Genomic DNA, 16,417 nt, shown 5'->3' with positions numbered 1-16,417 from the left:
CACTTTTCACTGTATTCAGTCAGTGTACGGTCAGCGTGAATGCACACTTAGCAGACTGCTTGAGAGATGTACGCAAACCCAATGGTTTATGTAAATCTGGATGGGGTATTATGGTCGCAGTATCCCTTTGCCGCAGCAGCCATTAGTGAAATGGGCAGTGACGGCCATCGTTCACAAAAATGGGGGAGTGCCTATGGAGCTGAGACGGCTATTGTGAGTAGACTCACTCAAATGGCCGATGCTATGACCGATGGTTGTGATGGCGACACATTGGTGAGTCTTTGGACGCAGCACTCTGATTTGCGATGCTGGCAGTGGCCATCTTTTGTCTTTAGATGCCACCTACACAGAATGGGTTAACATGGACATCATGTGCTGGGAACGAAATTGGAGGAGAGCATTATTTTTTACATGTTTTATAATTTGAGTTTCATTTTTATTTTATTTTTTGTACTGTTATTTTTTTTTTTACAGTATATGCTCAAGGAGCCACATAGGCAGAGACACTTGATACATGTGTCCCTTAACCACAGTAATCTGAGTGCATTTCTGATTGGCACTGTTAACAGTGACATACTGATACTCAAACAAATAGGGCCAGAAACATTGTAATGACTTCACCAAGGCTTTCTCTGCAACTCCAGCTCAGAAGTAATGCCTGCGCAGCGTTTTAATTGACTACTGCGTTGTAATGACCTTTTGACCACGATTCTGAATTAAAAGTTTCCTTTCACAGCATCAGAACCAGAGGCTGTCAGCGACATCCTGGTTCCAGCAGCAGCAAGATTAAATATGTTGCACTATGGCCATTTCTGCAGCTCAGTATGTGGTTGAAATATATTTGACATATAATCTGTGCTGGTTATCTACAACTTATTTTAACAGTTTTTCCATTGCCCATAAATTCTTCATACACATTCTGGAGCCTGGTCTTGAATACAGAAAACACTATATGGCGGTAACACACGGTAAATGCAACATATTTTTATTTATATGGTGTCTGATTAATGTGCAGGCTTTATAATCTCACTACATTAAAAAGTATTTATAGAATAAATCAACAAACTGCACAACCACAAATCAGTATACTCTATAATTACATACAACTCACTATAACAAGTGGAATATGACAGCATTATTCTCTGCAGCATAACATTTATACAAAAGAATACATCAAATCTGTAATCAGCAATATCAGCTAACTACTGTAGGTAGACAGGAAAATATCTGATGTCTCCTTATACAAAATGTTTCCTATGGATTAATAAATATGGAAATCTGCATTCATTCAGGGATAGTACTTGAACACAGAAACAATATAAATGTACTGAGAATATTAATTTTAGGGGTATACAGGTATACATAAACACACCGGACAAAATAATATGGAATGCGAAAAGACAAAGTGGTGTGAATTCAACGGCACGGGACGTGAACATGCGTGTAGATGGTGACACTAAAACTATTGGGTGTTTATTGTCAATATCTGAAGTATTGATACAATGCCAATTTGTTGAGATACTTGGTTTTTTTTCAGGTGGAACCAACGGTCACACACGTGACTGAGTGGCGAAAGGGAGCCACTGTGTTTGGCCGAGAGCATGGCCATAGCCTGGAGGAGGTGGCAGTGTTTGTTAGTGTGCCCTCGAAGACCGTGAGCAGTACCCATCTACAGTGGAAGAAGCATGGACACCAAGAATCTCAGCGGTGGAACAGTGGCCGAAAGTCCATCATGAAAAATTGGGACAGCAGGCATTTATGGCATCTAGCAACCACCAATCATTTCCAAACATGCCAGCAACACCTCCAACAGCTCGTACAATGCTGGACCCAGCCAAATAGTATCAGAACTTTGGCGCAAACTGCATGGGTTATGAATTTTCAGTCGTACTGCCCAGGTTAACAACCATCCAAAAGAAACAGCCTCTGACATGGGCCAAACAGCATCGTAACTGGACCATTGAAAAGTGGAGATGCATCATATGGTCCGATGAATCCAGATTTTGCTTATATTCCAATGACGGCAGCTCCAAAGTCATGAAGAGGGCTGGAGATGCGTTCCAACCAGACTGTGTCCAACGAGAAGAAAGGAGATGGAAGTGTCTTGTTTTGGGGGTGTATTTCAAGCGCTGGAGCTAGACCCTTGGTTGAGGTGTCCAATCGCATGAAAGCAGTGGACTATGTGACATTGGATCATGTGGTTTCGTCCATCGCGTAAAGGATTGTGCAGGATTTGTTTATAGAGCACCAGGCTGACATGCCACATCTCACGTGGCCCTCCAATTCGCTAGATCTCAATGTTATTGAGAATATTTGGGATATGTTGGTATGGGCTGAGAAGAAGAAATAGAAACACCCTCCGAATTTGGTTGCATTGAAGGACCACTTGTTCATGGAATGGGCGCAAATCGATATGAACATGATCCAGAGTCATATTGATAGCATGCCTCGGAAAATCCGAGCTGTCATTAAAGCAGGTGGTGATGTAATGCCATCTTAACGTCTAATGTGAGCATTCCATATTATTTTGTCCCGTGTGTTTATATTCTAATATGTATCCTGTGATAAGCGAGGTCAAATTGATAATATAGATACTTTTGCACTCACCGGAGGACCCGGAAGACCCGGCTGGCCAGAAAAACCTTGTTCACCTTTCGAGCCCTAGGAAAGACCATCAATAATGACAACTTAATATACTTAAAGACTGGACAATGCAGTTGGTGGATGAAATACAGTATTGTTCTTAGTACGTGAGTGGTATATTTGGTTGGCATTCACAATGAGAATGTCAACATTGAATATGTCAACATGTTCATAATCTTGACATTAACCATGTTAACACTAATATAATGTCAACATTCGGCAATTTGCTTTTAGTCTCATTCCATGCTTAACCCTAATGCTAGCCCCGGCACTAATGGACATGTTGGAACTATGATCAAGTTGATTTTCCCATGACAACATTTTGTCAATGTCGACTTTTCTGATGTCGACAATTTAACCACACCGACATGTTGAAATTCTGCCGTCGACATTACATTACATTGGTGACGACATGGTTAATGACGACATCATGGACATGTTGTCATGCTCAAAGTCTACATAACAGCCATGATGACATTCACATGTTGACATAATGAATGTTGGCATTGTGACCGCTGACAAGATACACCACATCAGGGTAATGAGCTGGCCCTGCTACAGTAATTGTACTGGGTGGTCAATATATATGTATATATAAGTGGAGCCAATCCACATTATGGTGACCGACCTCTGTGAGGTATGCCTAGGGAAAGTGGACTTTGATCATGTTTTAGTTTGCCTGAATGGCAATTCAGCCCTAGAAATTGATGATAATTATACTGGAAGTCTATTTTCGTAAATGTTTGCTCTTGGACCCTTCCATTTCTAAAATGTCCTGTAAAATACATTCTCTCAGAGTCTAACACTGGCTGGGAGTATCAGTATTAGCAACACGTGATGTTAGATCAGTGGCAATCACTTTTCTCAGAGTCTAACACTGTCTGGGAATATCAGTATTAGCAACACCCGATGTCAGATCAGTGGCAATCACTTTTCTCAGAGTCTAACACTATCTTGGAATATCAGTATTACCAACACCTGATGTTAGATCAGTGGCAATCACTTTTCAAAGAGTCTAACACTGGCTGTATCAGTATTAGCAAACATCCGATGATAGATCAGTAACAATCACTTATCTCAGAGTTTAACATTGGCTGGTTGTATCAGTATTAGCAACACCCTAACAAAAGTCTGCAATGACCTCCATGCTGCCAAATCTAAGGGCCACTACTCCCTGCTTATTCTTCTTGACTTCTCTCCTTCACTTCATTGATCTGCGTGATACTGGTCTCTCTTGGCTGTCTTCCTACCTCCCTGACCGCTCCTTCTCCATCTCCTCATGATTCCACCCCACCACTTCCACTAACTGTAGGTGTCCCCCAATGTTCTGTTCTTGGTCCTCTCCTTTTCTTTCTCTATACGTCTTCTTTAGGTGAACTCAGTTATTTTGATTTCCAATATCATCTCTATGCTGATGATACCCAAATCTACCTTTCCTCCTTCGATCTATCCCCCGTTCTCCTCACTTGTATCTCCCCCTGTCTCTCTGCTATCTCTTCTTGAATGTCCCGGCGCTTTCTTAACCTTAACATATCTAAGACTGAGCTGATCATCTTCTCAAGCTCCCGCACAACCTCACCTCCTACAATTTCATTATCTTTTGAAGGCACAACTATCTCCTCTAGGCCCAAGTGCGCTGTCTTTGAGTAATCCTTGACTCCTCCCTCTCCTTCAAACCACACATACTTCACCTCTCACAAACCTGCTGTTTTCATCTAAATATTTCAAGGATCAGACCCTTTCTGATCCAGGATGCTACTAAGACCCTTATCCACTCACTGGTCATCTCCAGACTGGACTACTGTAATCTCCTCCTGACTGGCATTCCTGACAAATGCTCTCTCCACTCCAATCTATCCTCAATGCTGCAACCCGGCTCATCTTCCTCACTAAACGCACTACGTCCTCCTCTCTTCGCCTACAAGCCCGGCTCATCTTCCTCACTAAACGCACTACGTCCTCCTCTCTTCGCCTACAAGCCCTTCAGAATCCAATTCATGCTTCTCACACTCACCTACAAAGCCATCACCAATTTACATCTCTGACCTTATCTCCCTTTACACTCCCACCCATCCTCTTCGCTCTGCTAATGCACGCTGACTCTCCTGCCTACTGATTACTTCCTCCCACTCTTACCTCCAAGATTTTTCACGTGCTTTCTTTGGAATTCCCTACCTCTCCCCCTCAGACTCTCAACCTCTCTACAAAACTTCAAAATGGGCTCTCAAGACCCACTTCTTCACCAAACCCAGCAAAATCTCATCCTAACCCTCTGTTCCACACTCTCTGTCTACCCCATCTGTGTCACCCCTGTCTGTCTGCCCCTCCACTTTTGAATATAAGCCAGGCTTGCCTACCCTCCCGCATTCAGCGGGAGGCTCCCGATTTTTACATGAGCCTCCCGCTGCCCCGCAAACCTTGCCAGCCCCCCGGATTTTTAGAGTCCTTACCGATAATCAGTACTGCGCATGCGCAAGTCCGGAGAGGCCAGGGGGCGGGGCCTGCACGGGAGACTTCATGGCCGGCCACCGCAATGTTGTGTATATGTAGCATCGACACACTGCACACTGAAAAGCCGTCTCAATCAGGGGTGTGCTTCCCTGTGGCTGGCCCCTCCCACCACACTCAGAGAGGGCTGGCTGCGTGTATCAGCCCAGCAGCAGCAGCAGCAGCTCTCCTCTGTCTCTGCTCCTCGGCTCTCACTGCTGCCTTCCCACACTGTCCTGGACCTGGGGCCTCCAGTCCACTAGCCAAGTGAGTGCTGTATGTAATGGGGGGAATGTAATATGGAACTGACTGGGTGTAATATGAGAAAGGAGGATGCTGTGTATGAAGTTATATAATCTGGTACTGGGTGTAATATGGGGGAAGGGGTCTGTGTATGCTGTGTGTTATACTAATATGGCACTGTGGGTAATATGAGGGGGGTATAATGTAATGTACTGGTGTAATATGGGGGAAGGGTTCTGTGTATGCTGTGTGTTATACTAATATGGCACTGTGGGTAATATGGGGGGGTATAATGTAATGTACTGGGTGTAATATGGGGTAGTGGGCTGTGTATGATGTGGTTCTTGGTGTAATATGGGTGGTTTGTGTATAATGTAATGTCCTAGGTATAATATGGGGAGGGGGGTGTGTGTGTATAATATAATGTAATAATAAGGTACTGTGTGTAGTAAGTGGGAGGGGCTGTGTATAATGCAAAGTATTATGGTGCTGTGTGTAATGTATGTGGGTGTGTGTGTATGTATGTATGTATGTGTGTATGTATATATATATATATATATATATATATATATATATATACATACACATGCATACATACATACAGTGCTTGAAGTGGCCCGGTATACACCGGTATGGCATACCGGTACTTTGAGCACTGACTGAAGACCCCTGCCGCCGTATTTTTTCAAATTCGTCACTATTCACGCACTAATTGGATCTCTCAAACCGGCTGCCGGTCCTTGTCAGATTTGAAATAGCGGCGGACCGGAGCCGAACTGAAGGCTGTTGACCACAGCCGCCTCCTCTGCACCGCAGCCCACAGCCGCAACCTCTGCAACGCCGCCGCCGTCCACAGATTCCTCCTCCACACTGCTACCGACCACAGCCTCCTCATCCTCCGCACCGCCGACCACAGCCTCCTCCGCACCGCCGCTGCTCATTAGGTAATCTTGCACTGCTGCCTTTCTCTCTCCCTACTATATGTCCTTGCTTTCCCCATCCTTGTCACTTTCCCTGTCCATCTGTCACACTCCCTGTCCCTATGTCCCTGCTGTCACACTCCCTGTCCCTATGTCCCTGCTGTCACTCTCCCTGTCCCTATGTCCCTGCTGTCGTTCTCCCTGTCCCTGCTGTCATTCCCTGTCCCTGCAGTCACTCTCCCTGTCTCTGAATTTTGGCTCATTCCATGTGGCATAATATGAATTTTGTCCCATTACGTGTGATTTGTGGTTCATACTGTGTAGCATAATGTGAATTTTGGTAATGTGTATCTCGGCTCATAGCGTGTGTGGCATGGGTGTAGTATGTGTTGCTGGCAGTCGGGCTCCTGGCGACCAGCATACCGGTGCTGGAATCCTGATCGCCTGCATACCGACAGCTGGGCGAGCGCAAATGAGCTCCGCTATCTATTCTCCCTCCGGGACGGGGGGGGGTCGTGGACCCCCAAGAGGGAGAAAAGTTGTCGGTATGCCGGCGGTCAGGATTCCGGCGCCGGTATGGTGTTCGTCAGGAGCCCGACCGCCGGCAACCTGAAGACCACCCCTGCGGCATATGTGATTTTTGGTTCATACTATGTGGCGTAAGTGAATTTTGGCTCATACCATTTGGTATAATGTGAATTTTGGCTCATTCAGAGTGCTCTAATGTGAATTTCGTCTCATACTGTGTGGTATAATGTATAAGGGGCACCAGTACTAGATAGTATAAGGGGTCCTACTGTTGTGGTGTATAAGGGGTATATGGTGTGGTAAACTACACTTAAGGACACGCCCCTTTGCGTAGCCACACTCCCTTTTCTGGAGCGCGCGCCTTCGGCGCGCACATAGTTACAGCCTTCAATTTTCCATACCCCCTCTTCAAAACTTCCACTTCAACTACTGTGTGTGTAAATAAGAATTTACTTACCGATAATTCTATTTCTCATAGTCCGTAGTGGATGCTGGGGACTCCGTAAGGACCATGGGGAATAGCGGCTCCGCAGGAGACTGGGCACATCTAAAGAAAGCTTTAGGACTATCTGGTGTGCACTGGCTCCTCCCCCCATGACCCTCCTCCAAGCCTCAGTTAGGATACTGTGCCCGGACGAGCGTACACAATAAGGAAGGATTTTGAATCCCGGGTAAGACTCATACCAGCCACACCAATCACACCGTATAACCTGTGATCTGAACCCAGTTAACAGCATGATAACAGAGGAGCCTCTGAAAGATGGCTCACAACAATAATAACCCGATTTTTGTAACAATAACTATGTACAAGTATTGCAGACAATCCGCACAAAGCTCCCAAACGGGCGGGAGAGTGCGGATGACTCTGCAGCACCAAATGAGAGAACTCCAGGTCCTCCTCAGCCAGGATATCAATTTTGTAGAATTTTACAAACGTATTTGCTCCTGACTAAGTAGCTGCTCGGCAAAGTTGTAAAGCCGAGACCCCTCGGGCAGCCGCCCAAGATGAGCCCACCTTCCTTGTGGAGTGGGCATTTACAGATTTTTAACTGTGGCAGGCCTGCCACAGAATGTGCAAGCTGAATTGTACTACAAATCCAACGAGCAATAGTCTGCTTAGAAGCAGGAGCACCCAGCTTGTTGGGTGCATACAGGATAAACAGCGAGTCAGATTTCCTGACTCCAGCCGTCCTGGAAACATATATTTTCAGGGCCCTGACAACGTCTAGCAACTTGGAGTCCTCCAAGTCCCTAGTAGCCGCAGGCACCACAAATAGGTTGGTTCAGGTGAAACGCTGAAACCACCTTAGGGAGAAACTGAGGACGAGTCCTCAATTCCGCCCTGTCCGAATGGAAAATCAGATAAGGGCTTTTTCAGGATAAAGCCGCCAATTCTGACACGCGCCTGGCCCAGGCCAGGGCCAACAGCATGACCACTTTCCATGTGAGATATTTTAACTCCACAGATTTAAGTGGTTCAAACCAATGTGACTTTTGGAACCCAAAACTACATTGAGATCCCAAAGTGCCACTGGAGGCACAAATGGAGGCTGTATATGCAGTACCCCTTTTACAAACGTCTGAACTTCAGGGACTGAAGCTAGTTCTTTTTGGAAGAAAATTGACAGGGCCGAAATTTGAACCTTAATGGACCCCAATTTCAGGCCCATAGACACTCCTGTTTGCAGAAAATGTAGGAATCGACCCAGTTGAATTTCCTCCGTCGGGCCTTACTGGCCTCGCACCACGCAACATATTTTCGCCAATTGCGGTGATAATGTTTTTGCGGTTACATCCTTCCTGGCTTTGATCAGGATAGGGATGACTTCATCCGGAATGCCTTTTTTCCTTCAGGATCCGGCGTTCAACCGCCATGCCGTCAAACGCAGCCGCGGTAAGTCTTGGAACAGACAGGGTCCTTGCTGGAGCAGGTCCCTTCTTAGAGGTAGAGGCCACGGATCCTCCGTGAGCATCTCTTGAAGTTCCGGTTACCAAGTCCTTCTTGGCCAATCCGGAACCACGAATATAGTGCTTACTCCTCTCCATCTTATCAATCTCAGTACCTTGGGTATGAGAGGCAGAGGAGGGAACACATACCCTGACTGGTACACCCACGGTGTTACCAGAGCGTCTACAGCTATTGCCTGAGGGTCCCTGGACCTGGCGCAATACCTGTCGAGTTTTTAATCATGTGGAAGACTTCTGGGTGAAGTCCCCACTCTCCCGGGAGGAGGTCGTGCTGAGGAAGTCTGCTTCCCAGTTGTCCACTCCCGGAATGAATACTGCTGACAGTGCTATCACATGATTTTCCGCCCAGCGAAGAATCCTTGCAGCTTCTGCCATTGCCCTCCTGCTTCTTGTGCCACCCTGTCTGTTTACGTGGGTGACTGCCGTGATGTTGTCCGACTGGATCAACACCGGCTGACCTTGAAGCAGAGGTCTTGCTAAGCTTAGAGCATTGTAAATGTCCCTTAGCTTCAGGATATTTATGTGAAGTGATGTCTCCAGGCTTGACCATAAGCCCTGGATATTCCTTCCCTGTGTGACTGCTCCCCAGCCTCGCAGGCTGGCATCCGTGGTCACCAGGACCCAGTCCTGAATGCCTAATCTGCGGCCCTCTAGAAGATGAGCACTCTGCAACCACCACAGGAGGGACACCCTTGTCCTTGGTGACAGGGTTATCCGCTGATGCATCTGAAGATGCGACCCGGACCATTTGTCCAGCAGGTCCCACTGGAAAGTTCTTGCGTGGAATCTGCCGAATGGGATTGCTTCGTAGGAAGCCACCATTTTACCCAGAACCCTTGTGCATTGATGCACTGAGACTTGGCTCGGTTTTAGGAGGTTCCTGACTAGCTCGGATAACTCCCTGGCTTTCTCCTCCGGGAGAAACACCTTTTTCTGGACTGTGTCCAGGATCATCCCTAGGAACAGAAGACACGTCGTCGGAACCAGCTGCGATTTTGGAATATTGAGAATCCAATCGTGCTGCCGCAACACTACCTGAGATAGTGCTACACCGACCTCCAACTGTTCCCTGGATCTTACCCTTATCAGGGAATTGTCCAAGTAAGGGATAACTAAAATTCCCTTCCTTCGAAGGAATATCATCATTTCGGCCATTACCTTGGCAAAGACCCGGGGTGCCGTGGACCATCCATACGGCAGCGTCTGAACTGATAGTGACAGTTCTGTACCATAAACCTGAGGTACCCTTGGTGAGAAGGGTAAATTTTGACATAAAGGTAAGCATCCTTGATGTCCCGAGACATCATGTAGTCCCCTTCTTCCAGGTTCGCAATCACTGCTCTGAGTGACTCAATCTTGAATTTGAACCTCTGTATGTAAGTGTTCAAAGATTTTAGATTTAGAATCGGTCTCCCCGAGCCGTCCGGCTTCGGTACCACAACAGTGTGGAATAATACCCCGTTCCCTGTTGCAGGAGGGGTATCTTGATTATCACCTGCTGGGAATACAGCTTGTGAATGGCTTCCAAAACTGTCTCCCTGTCAGAAGGAGACATCGGTAAAGCCGACTTTAGGAAACGGCGAGGGGGAGACGTCTCGAATTCTAATTTGTACCCCTGAGATATCACCTGAAGGATCCAGGGGTCTACTTGCGAGTGAGCCCACTGCGCGCTGAAATTCATTGAGACGGGCCCCCCACCGTGCCTGATTCTGCTTGTAAAGCCCCAGCGTATACTGAGGGCTTGGCAGAGGCGGGAGAGGGTTTCTGTTCCTTGGAACTGGCTGATTTCTGCAGCCTTTTTCCTCTCCCTCTGTCACGGGGCAGAAATGAGGAACCTTTTGCCCGCTTGTCCACGAAAAGACTGCGCCTGATAATACGGCGTCTTCTCATGTTGAGAGGCGACCTGGGGTACAAACGTGGATTTCCCAGCTGTTGCCGTGGCCACCAGGTCTGAAAGACCGACCCCAAATAACTCCTCCCCTTAATAAAGCAATACTTCCAAATGCCGTTTGGAATACGCATCACCTGACCACTGACGTGTCCATAACCCTCTACTGGTAGAAATGGACAACGCACTTAGACTTGATGCCAGTCGGCAAATATTCCGCTGTGCATCACGCATATATAGAAATGCATCTTTTAAATGCTCTATAGGCAAAAATATACTGTCCCTATCTAGGGTATCAATATTTTCAGTCAGGGAATCCGACCACGCCAACCCAGCACTGCACATCTAGGCTGAGGCGATTGCTGGTCGCAGTATAACACCAGTATGTGTGTAAATACATTTTAGGATACCCTCCTGCTTTCTATCAGCAGGATCCTTAAGGGCGGCCATCTCAGGAGAGGGTAGAGCCCTTACAAGCGTGTGAGCGCTTTATCCACCCTAGGGGGTGTTTCCCAACGCACCCTAACCTCTGGCGGGAAAGGATATAATGCCAATAACATTTTAGAAATTATCAGTTGTTATCGGGGGAAAACCACGCATCATCACACACCTCATTTAATTTCTCAGATTCAGGAAAACTACAGGTAGTTTTTCCTCACCGAACATAATACCCCTTTTTGGTGGTACTCGTATTATCAGCCACACCAATCACACCGTACAACTTGTGATCTGAACCCAGTTAACAGTATGACAAACGTAGAAGCCTCTGAACAGACGGCTCACAACAATAACAACCCGATTTTTTTGTAACAATAACTATGTACAAGTATTGCAGACAATCCGCACTTGGGATGGGCGCCCAGCATCCACTACGGACTACGAGAAATAGATTTATCGGTAAGTAAAATCTTATTTTCTCTGACGTCCTAGTGGATGCTGGGACTCCGTCAGGACCATGGGGATTATACCAAAGCTCCCAAACGGGCGGGAGAGTGCGGATGACTCTGCAGCACCGAATGAGATAACTCCAGGTCCTCCTTAGCCAGGGTATCAAATTTGTAGAATTTTACAAACGTGTTCTCCCCTGACCACGTAGCTGCTCGGCAGAGTTGTAATGCCGAGACCCCTCGGGCAGCCGCCCAAGATGAGCCCACCTTCCTTGTGGAATGGGCCTTGACAGATTTAGGCTGTGGCAGGCCTGCCACAGATGTGCAAGTTGAATTGTGTTACAAATCCAACGAGCAATCGTCTGCTTAGAAGCAGGAGCACCCAGCTTGTTGGGTGCATACAGGATAAACAGCGAGTCAGATTTTCTGACTCAGCCGTCCTTGAAATATATATTTTCAATGCTCTGACAACGTCCAGCAACTTGGAATCCTCCAAATCGCTAGTAGCCGCAGGCACCACAATAGGCTGGTTCAGGTGAAACGCTGAAACCACCTTAGGCAGAAAGTGAGGACGCGTCCGCAGTTCTGCCCTGTCCGAATGGAAAATCAGATATGGGCTTTTATACGATAAAGCCGCCAATTCTGACACTCTCCTGGCTGAAGCCAGGGCCAGTAGCATGGTTACTTTCCATGTAAGATATTTCAAATCCACCGATTTGAGTGGCTCAAACCAATGGGATTTGAGAAAATCCAAAACTACATTAAGATCCCACGGTGCCACTGGGGGCACAACCGGGGGCTGTATATGTAGTACTCCTTTTACAAAAGTCTGGACTTCAGGAACTGAAGCCAATTCTTTCTGGAAGAAAATCGACAGGGCCGAAATTTGAACCTTAATGGACATTAATTTGAGGCCCATAGACAATCCTGTTTGCAGGAAATGTAGGAATCGACCCAGTTGAAATTCCTCCGTCGGGGCCTTCCTGGCCTCACACCACGCAACATATTTTCTCCAAATGCGGTGATAATGTTGTGCAGTCACCTCCTTCCTGGCTTTTACCAGGGTAGGGATGACCTCTTCCGGAATGCCTTTTTCCCTTAGGATTCGGCGTTTAACCGCCATGCCGTCAAACGCAGCCGCGGTAAGTCTTGGAATAGACACGGTCCCTGCTGAAGCAGGTCCCGTCTTAGAGGTAGAGGCCACGGATCTTCCGTGAGCATCTCCTGATTCAGTCAGGGAATCCGACCACGCCAACCCAGCACTGCACATCCAGGCTGAGGCGATTGCTGGTCGCAGTATAACACCAGTATGTGTGTATATACCTTTTAGGATATTATCCACCCTAGGGGGTGTTTCCCAACGCACCCTAACCTCTGGCGGGAAAGGAAATAATGCCAATAACATTTTAGAAATTATCAGTTGTTATCGGGGGAAACCCACGCATCATCGCACACCTCATTTAATTTCTCAGATTCAGGAAAACTACAGGTAGTTTTTCCTCACCGAACATAATACCCCTTTTTGGTGGTACTCGTATTATCAGAAATGTGTAAAACATTTTTCATTGCCTCAATCATGTAACGTGTGGCCCTACTGGAAGTCACATTTGTCTCTTCACCGTCGACACTGGAGTCAGTATCCGTGTCGGCGTCTATATCTGCCATCTGAGGTAACGGGCGCTTTAGAGCCCCTGACGGCCTATGAGACGTCTGGACAGGCACAAGCTGAGTAGCCGGCTGTCTCATGTCAACCACTGTCTTTTATACAGAGCTGACACTGTCACGTAATTTCTTCCAACAGTTCATCCACTCAGGTGTCGACCCCCTAGGGGGTGACATCACTATTACAGGCAATCTGCTCCGTCTCCACATTATTTTTCTCCTCATACATGTCGACACAAAAGTACCGACATACAGCACACACACAGGGAATGCTCTGATAGAGGACAGGACCCCACTAGCCCTTTGGGGAGACAGAGGGAGAGTTTGCCAGCACACACCAGAGCGCTATATATATACAGGGATAACCTTATATAAGTGTTTTTCCCCTTATAGCTGCTGTATAGTTAATACTGCGCCTAATTAGTGCCCCCCTCTCTTTTTTAACCCTTTCTGTAGTGTAGTGACTGCAGGGGAGAGCCAGGGAGCTTCCCTCCAACGGAGCTGTGAGGGAAAATGGCGCCAGTGTGCTGAGGAGATAGGCTCCGCCCCCTTATCGGCGGCCTTATCTCCCGTTTTTCTATGTATTCTGGCAGGGGTTAAATGCATCCATATAGCCCAGGAGCTATATGTGATGCATTTTTTTTTTTGCCATCCAAGGTGTTTTTATTGCGTCTCAGGGCGCCCCCCCCCCCAGCGCCCTGCACCCTCAGTGACCGGAGTGTGAAGTGTGCTGAGAGCAATGGCGCACAGCTGCAGTGCTGTGCGCTACCTTGTTGAAGACAGGACGTCTTCTGCCGCCGATTTTCCGGACCTCTTCTGCCTTCTGGCTCTGTAAGGGAGCCGGCGGCGCGGCTCTGGGACCCATCCAAGCTGGGCCTGTGATCGTCCCTCTGGAGCTAATGTCCAGTAGCCTAAGAAGCCCAATCCACTCTGCACGCAGGTGAGTTCGCTTCTTCTCCCCTTAGTCCCTCGATGCAGTGAGCCTGTTGCCAGCAGGTCTCACTGAAAATAAAAAACCTAAACTAAAACTTTCACTAAGAAGCTCAGGAGAGCCCCTAGTGTGCACCCTTCTCGTTCGGGCACAGAGATCTAACTGAGGCTTGGAGGAGGGTCATGGGGGGAGGAGCCAGTGCACACCAGATAGTCCTAAAGCTTTCTTTAGATGTGCCCAGTCTCCTGCGGAGCCGCTATTCCCCATGGTCCTTACGGAGTCCCCAGCATCCACTTAGGACGTTAGAGAAATATATATATATATATATATATATATATATATACCCCTGATTGCAATAAATACACTTATAGGCGGAACTAGACACGCCCCTTGGATGGAGCTAGGAACACCCCTGCACGGCGCGTTCTGCTGCCGCCTTGAATCTCCCTGAAACTAGTTTTCAAAAGTAGGCAAGTATGATATAAGCACTCACGAGCAGGGCCCGCTTCCCTCATGTGCTTACCCTTTTCTTACTTAATAATCTTCAACTGCACCAAATCACTCGGTTTTCTGCCACCTGATACTTATTTCAGTGTCATCTGCTGATGTAGCTATGTTATTTACCCTGTACTTGTCCTATATGTCTTCAACTGTAAAGGGCCGTATTCCCGGCCCGATTTGGAGAGAGATGTGTGCTGAGCGAACCGCTCAGCACACATCTCTCCCCCCGCTCAGCACAGCGCGATGTGTGCTGAGCATGCGGGGGGAGACGGGGGGGGGGGGGCGCTCATTTCATCACGGGCCGATTTGGGGAGAGATGTGTGCTGAGGGGTGCCGCTAGATTGAGCCTGCATGCTGGCCAATCTAGCACCAGCGATAGCGATGCGCAGGGCTGAGCATCGCTATCGCTGTGGGGGGTACACACGGAGAGATCACTGCTTAAAATCTAAGCAATCTAGTCAGATTGCTTAGATTTTAAGCAGCGATCGCTCCGTGAGTACCCCCCTTTAGTCACTGCTTTTCCTGTTTTGATTATTTGTTTATGTACTCTGTAATTGGGCGCTGTGGAACCCTTGTGGCACCATATAAATAAATGATAATAATAATAATAATAACACCCAATGTAGATCAGTGGCAATCGCGTTTGACCTTTATAAGAACTCTGACAGACAAAAGGCTGGGGCCCTGAGGTAAACGATCTTGTACATATGAATGGTTTATTACCTTTTCTCCTTTCTGGACCTGAGTGTCTCCTGTTTCCTTCTGTTCCTCTGACTGCCCAGGTGGTCCAGGCGGTCCCTGCAGCCCTGGGTCTCCCTAAAATAAAACCATATATGGTGCTCAACAGCTGATTGTTACATATATAAACAATAATATGCTAAAAATATAAAGCATTGCAACAATAGCACAATTTGCCAGCTTGCATACCTTTTGTCCTTTTGATCCTTGGAAATTTAATCCCATGTTACCCTAAGAAAACCAGACACAATGAAGTTAATAACAAGAAGTACAGTACTGTGACGGTACACAGTCATTCAGTAAACAGGTCACTAATCAAGAGGTAACGGGCTCTGCTCACCTTGGGCCCTGGAATTCCAGGTGTTCCGGGAGGTCCCTAAAAAAGGACATAAAGATTTATGTTACAAATCGGTCTCTAGCCTTCTATGACAATTCCAGTCTACCAGTATTCATGTTATTGCTCTGACCAACTACATTATTCTTATTATTTATATTATGTTTGAAACGCTTAGGTTTTGTGAAGTAAAGTAAGGTAATTAGTAAGCCAAATATATATAGTTATATGATTGATATATAAAAAAGGCATCTAATAGTAGAGTAGTCTGTGAGTGTCCCCCGATAACAATCAGGGTGTACTATATAGTATAAGGTGGCTGGGATGACTCATTAATGAAATACATGGTACACTAATGAGATACATTATCTGATAAACATCACCTAGTATTGGAAATGATTATTAGAAACAGTTATAACATCTTTACCGGTAAACCTGCGGGTCCAGGGCGCCCAATCGGACCCTGTATTCCTGGTGGACCAAGCAGACCCTGCAGAGGAAAACAGACGTTCACTTTAGCTTGAAGTACTGTCATTTATTATAGTTATGACACATCATTTAGATACATTTGTACTAAGCTGTGAGATATTTTCCCCATGTTGTTTATTTGTATGGTTTTACCAAGCTATTATGTTACTGAGCCTTATCATTCATGGAGGAAGCAGGGGTTAAAGAGATGATATTGGA

The 16,417-nt window shown here is 46.8% G+C and overlaps 1 protein-coding gene across 2 annotated transcripts in view; it reads right to left on the bottom strand.

The window, feature by feature from the left end:
• Positions 1 to 16,417, bottom strand: part of COL4A5 (collagen type IV alpha 5 chain) — a 364,692-nt gene that overhangs the window by 149,495 nt on the left and 198,780 nt on the right. For both annotated transcript variants that reach the window (XM_063937288.1, XM_063937287.1), the window contains exons 10-14: positions 16,158 to 16,220; positions 15,737 to 15,772; positions 15,586 to 15,627; positions 15,382 to 15,474; positions 2,608 to 2,661 (exon numbers count right to left, since the gene is read on the bottom strand). In XM_063937288.1, coding sequence (XP_063793358.1) covers positions 2,608 to 2,661; positions 15,382 to 15,474; positions 15,586 to 15,627; positions 15,737 to 15,772; positions 16,158 to 16,220 — 288 coding nt within the window. The remainder of the gene's footprint in view (positions 1 to 2,607; positions 2,662 to 15,381; positions 15,475 to 15,585; positions 15,628 to 15,736; positions 15,773 to 16,157; positions 16,221 to 16,417) is intronic.

The sequence above is a fragment of the Pseudophryne corroboree genome, chromosome 8, assembly GCF_028390025.1.
Source record: "Pseudophryne corroboree isolate aPseCor3 chromosome 8, aPseCor3.hap2, whole genome shotgun sequence".
NCBI classification, from domain to species: Eukaryota; Metazoa; Chordata; class Amphibia; order Anura; family Myobatrachidae; genus Pseudophryne; species Pseudophryne corroboree.
Note: the sequence above shows the minus strand (reverse complement) of the source record. Positions and strands in the feature narration are given on the sequence as shown.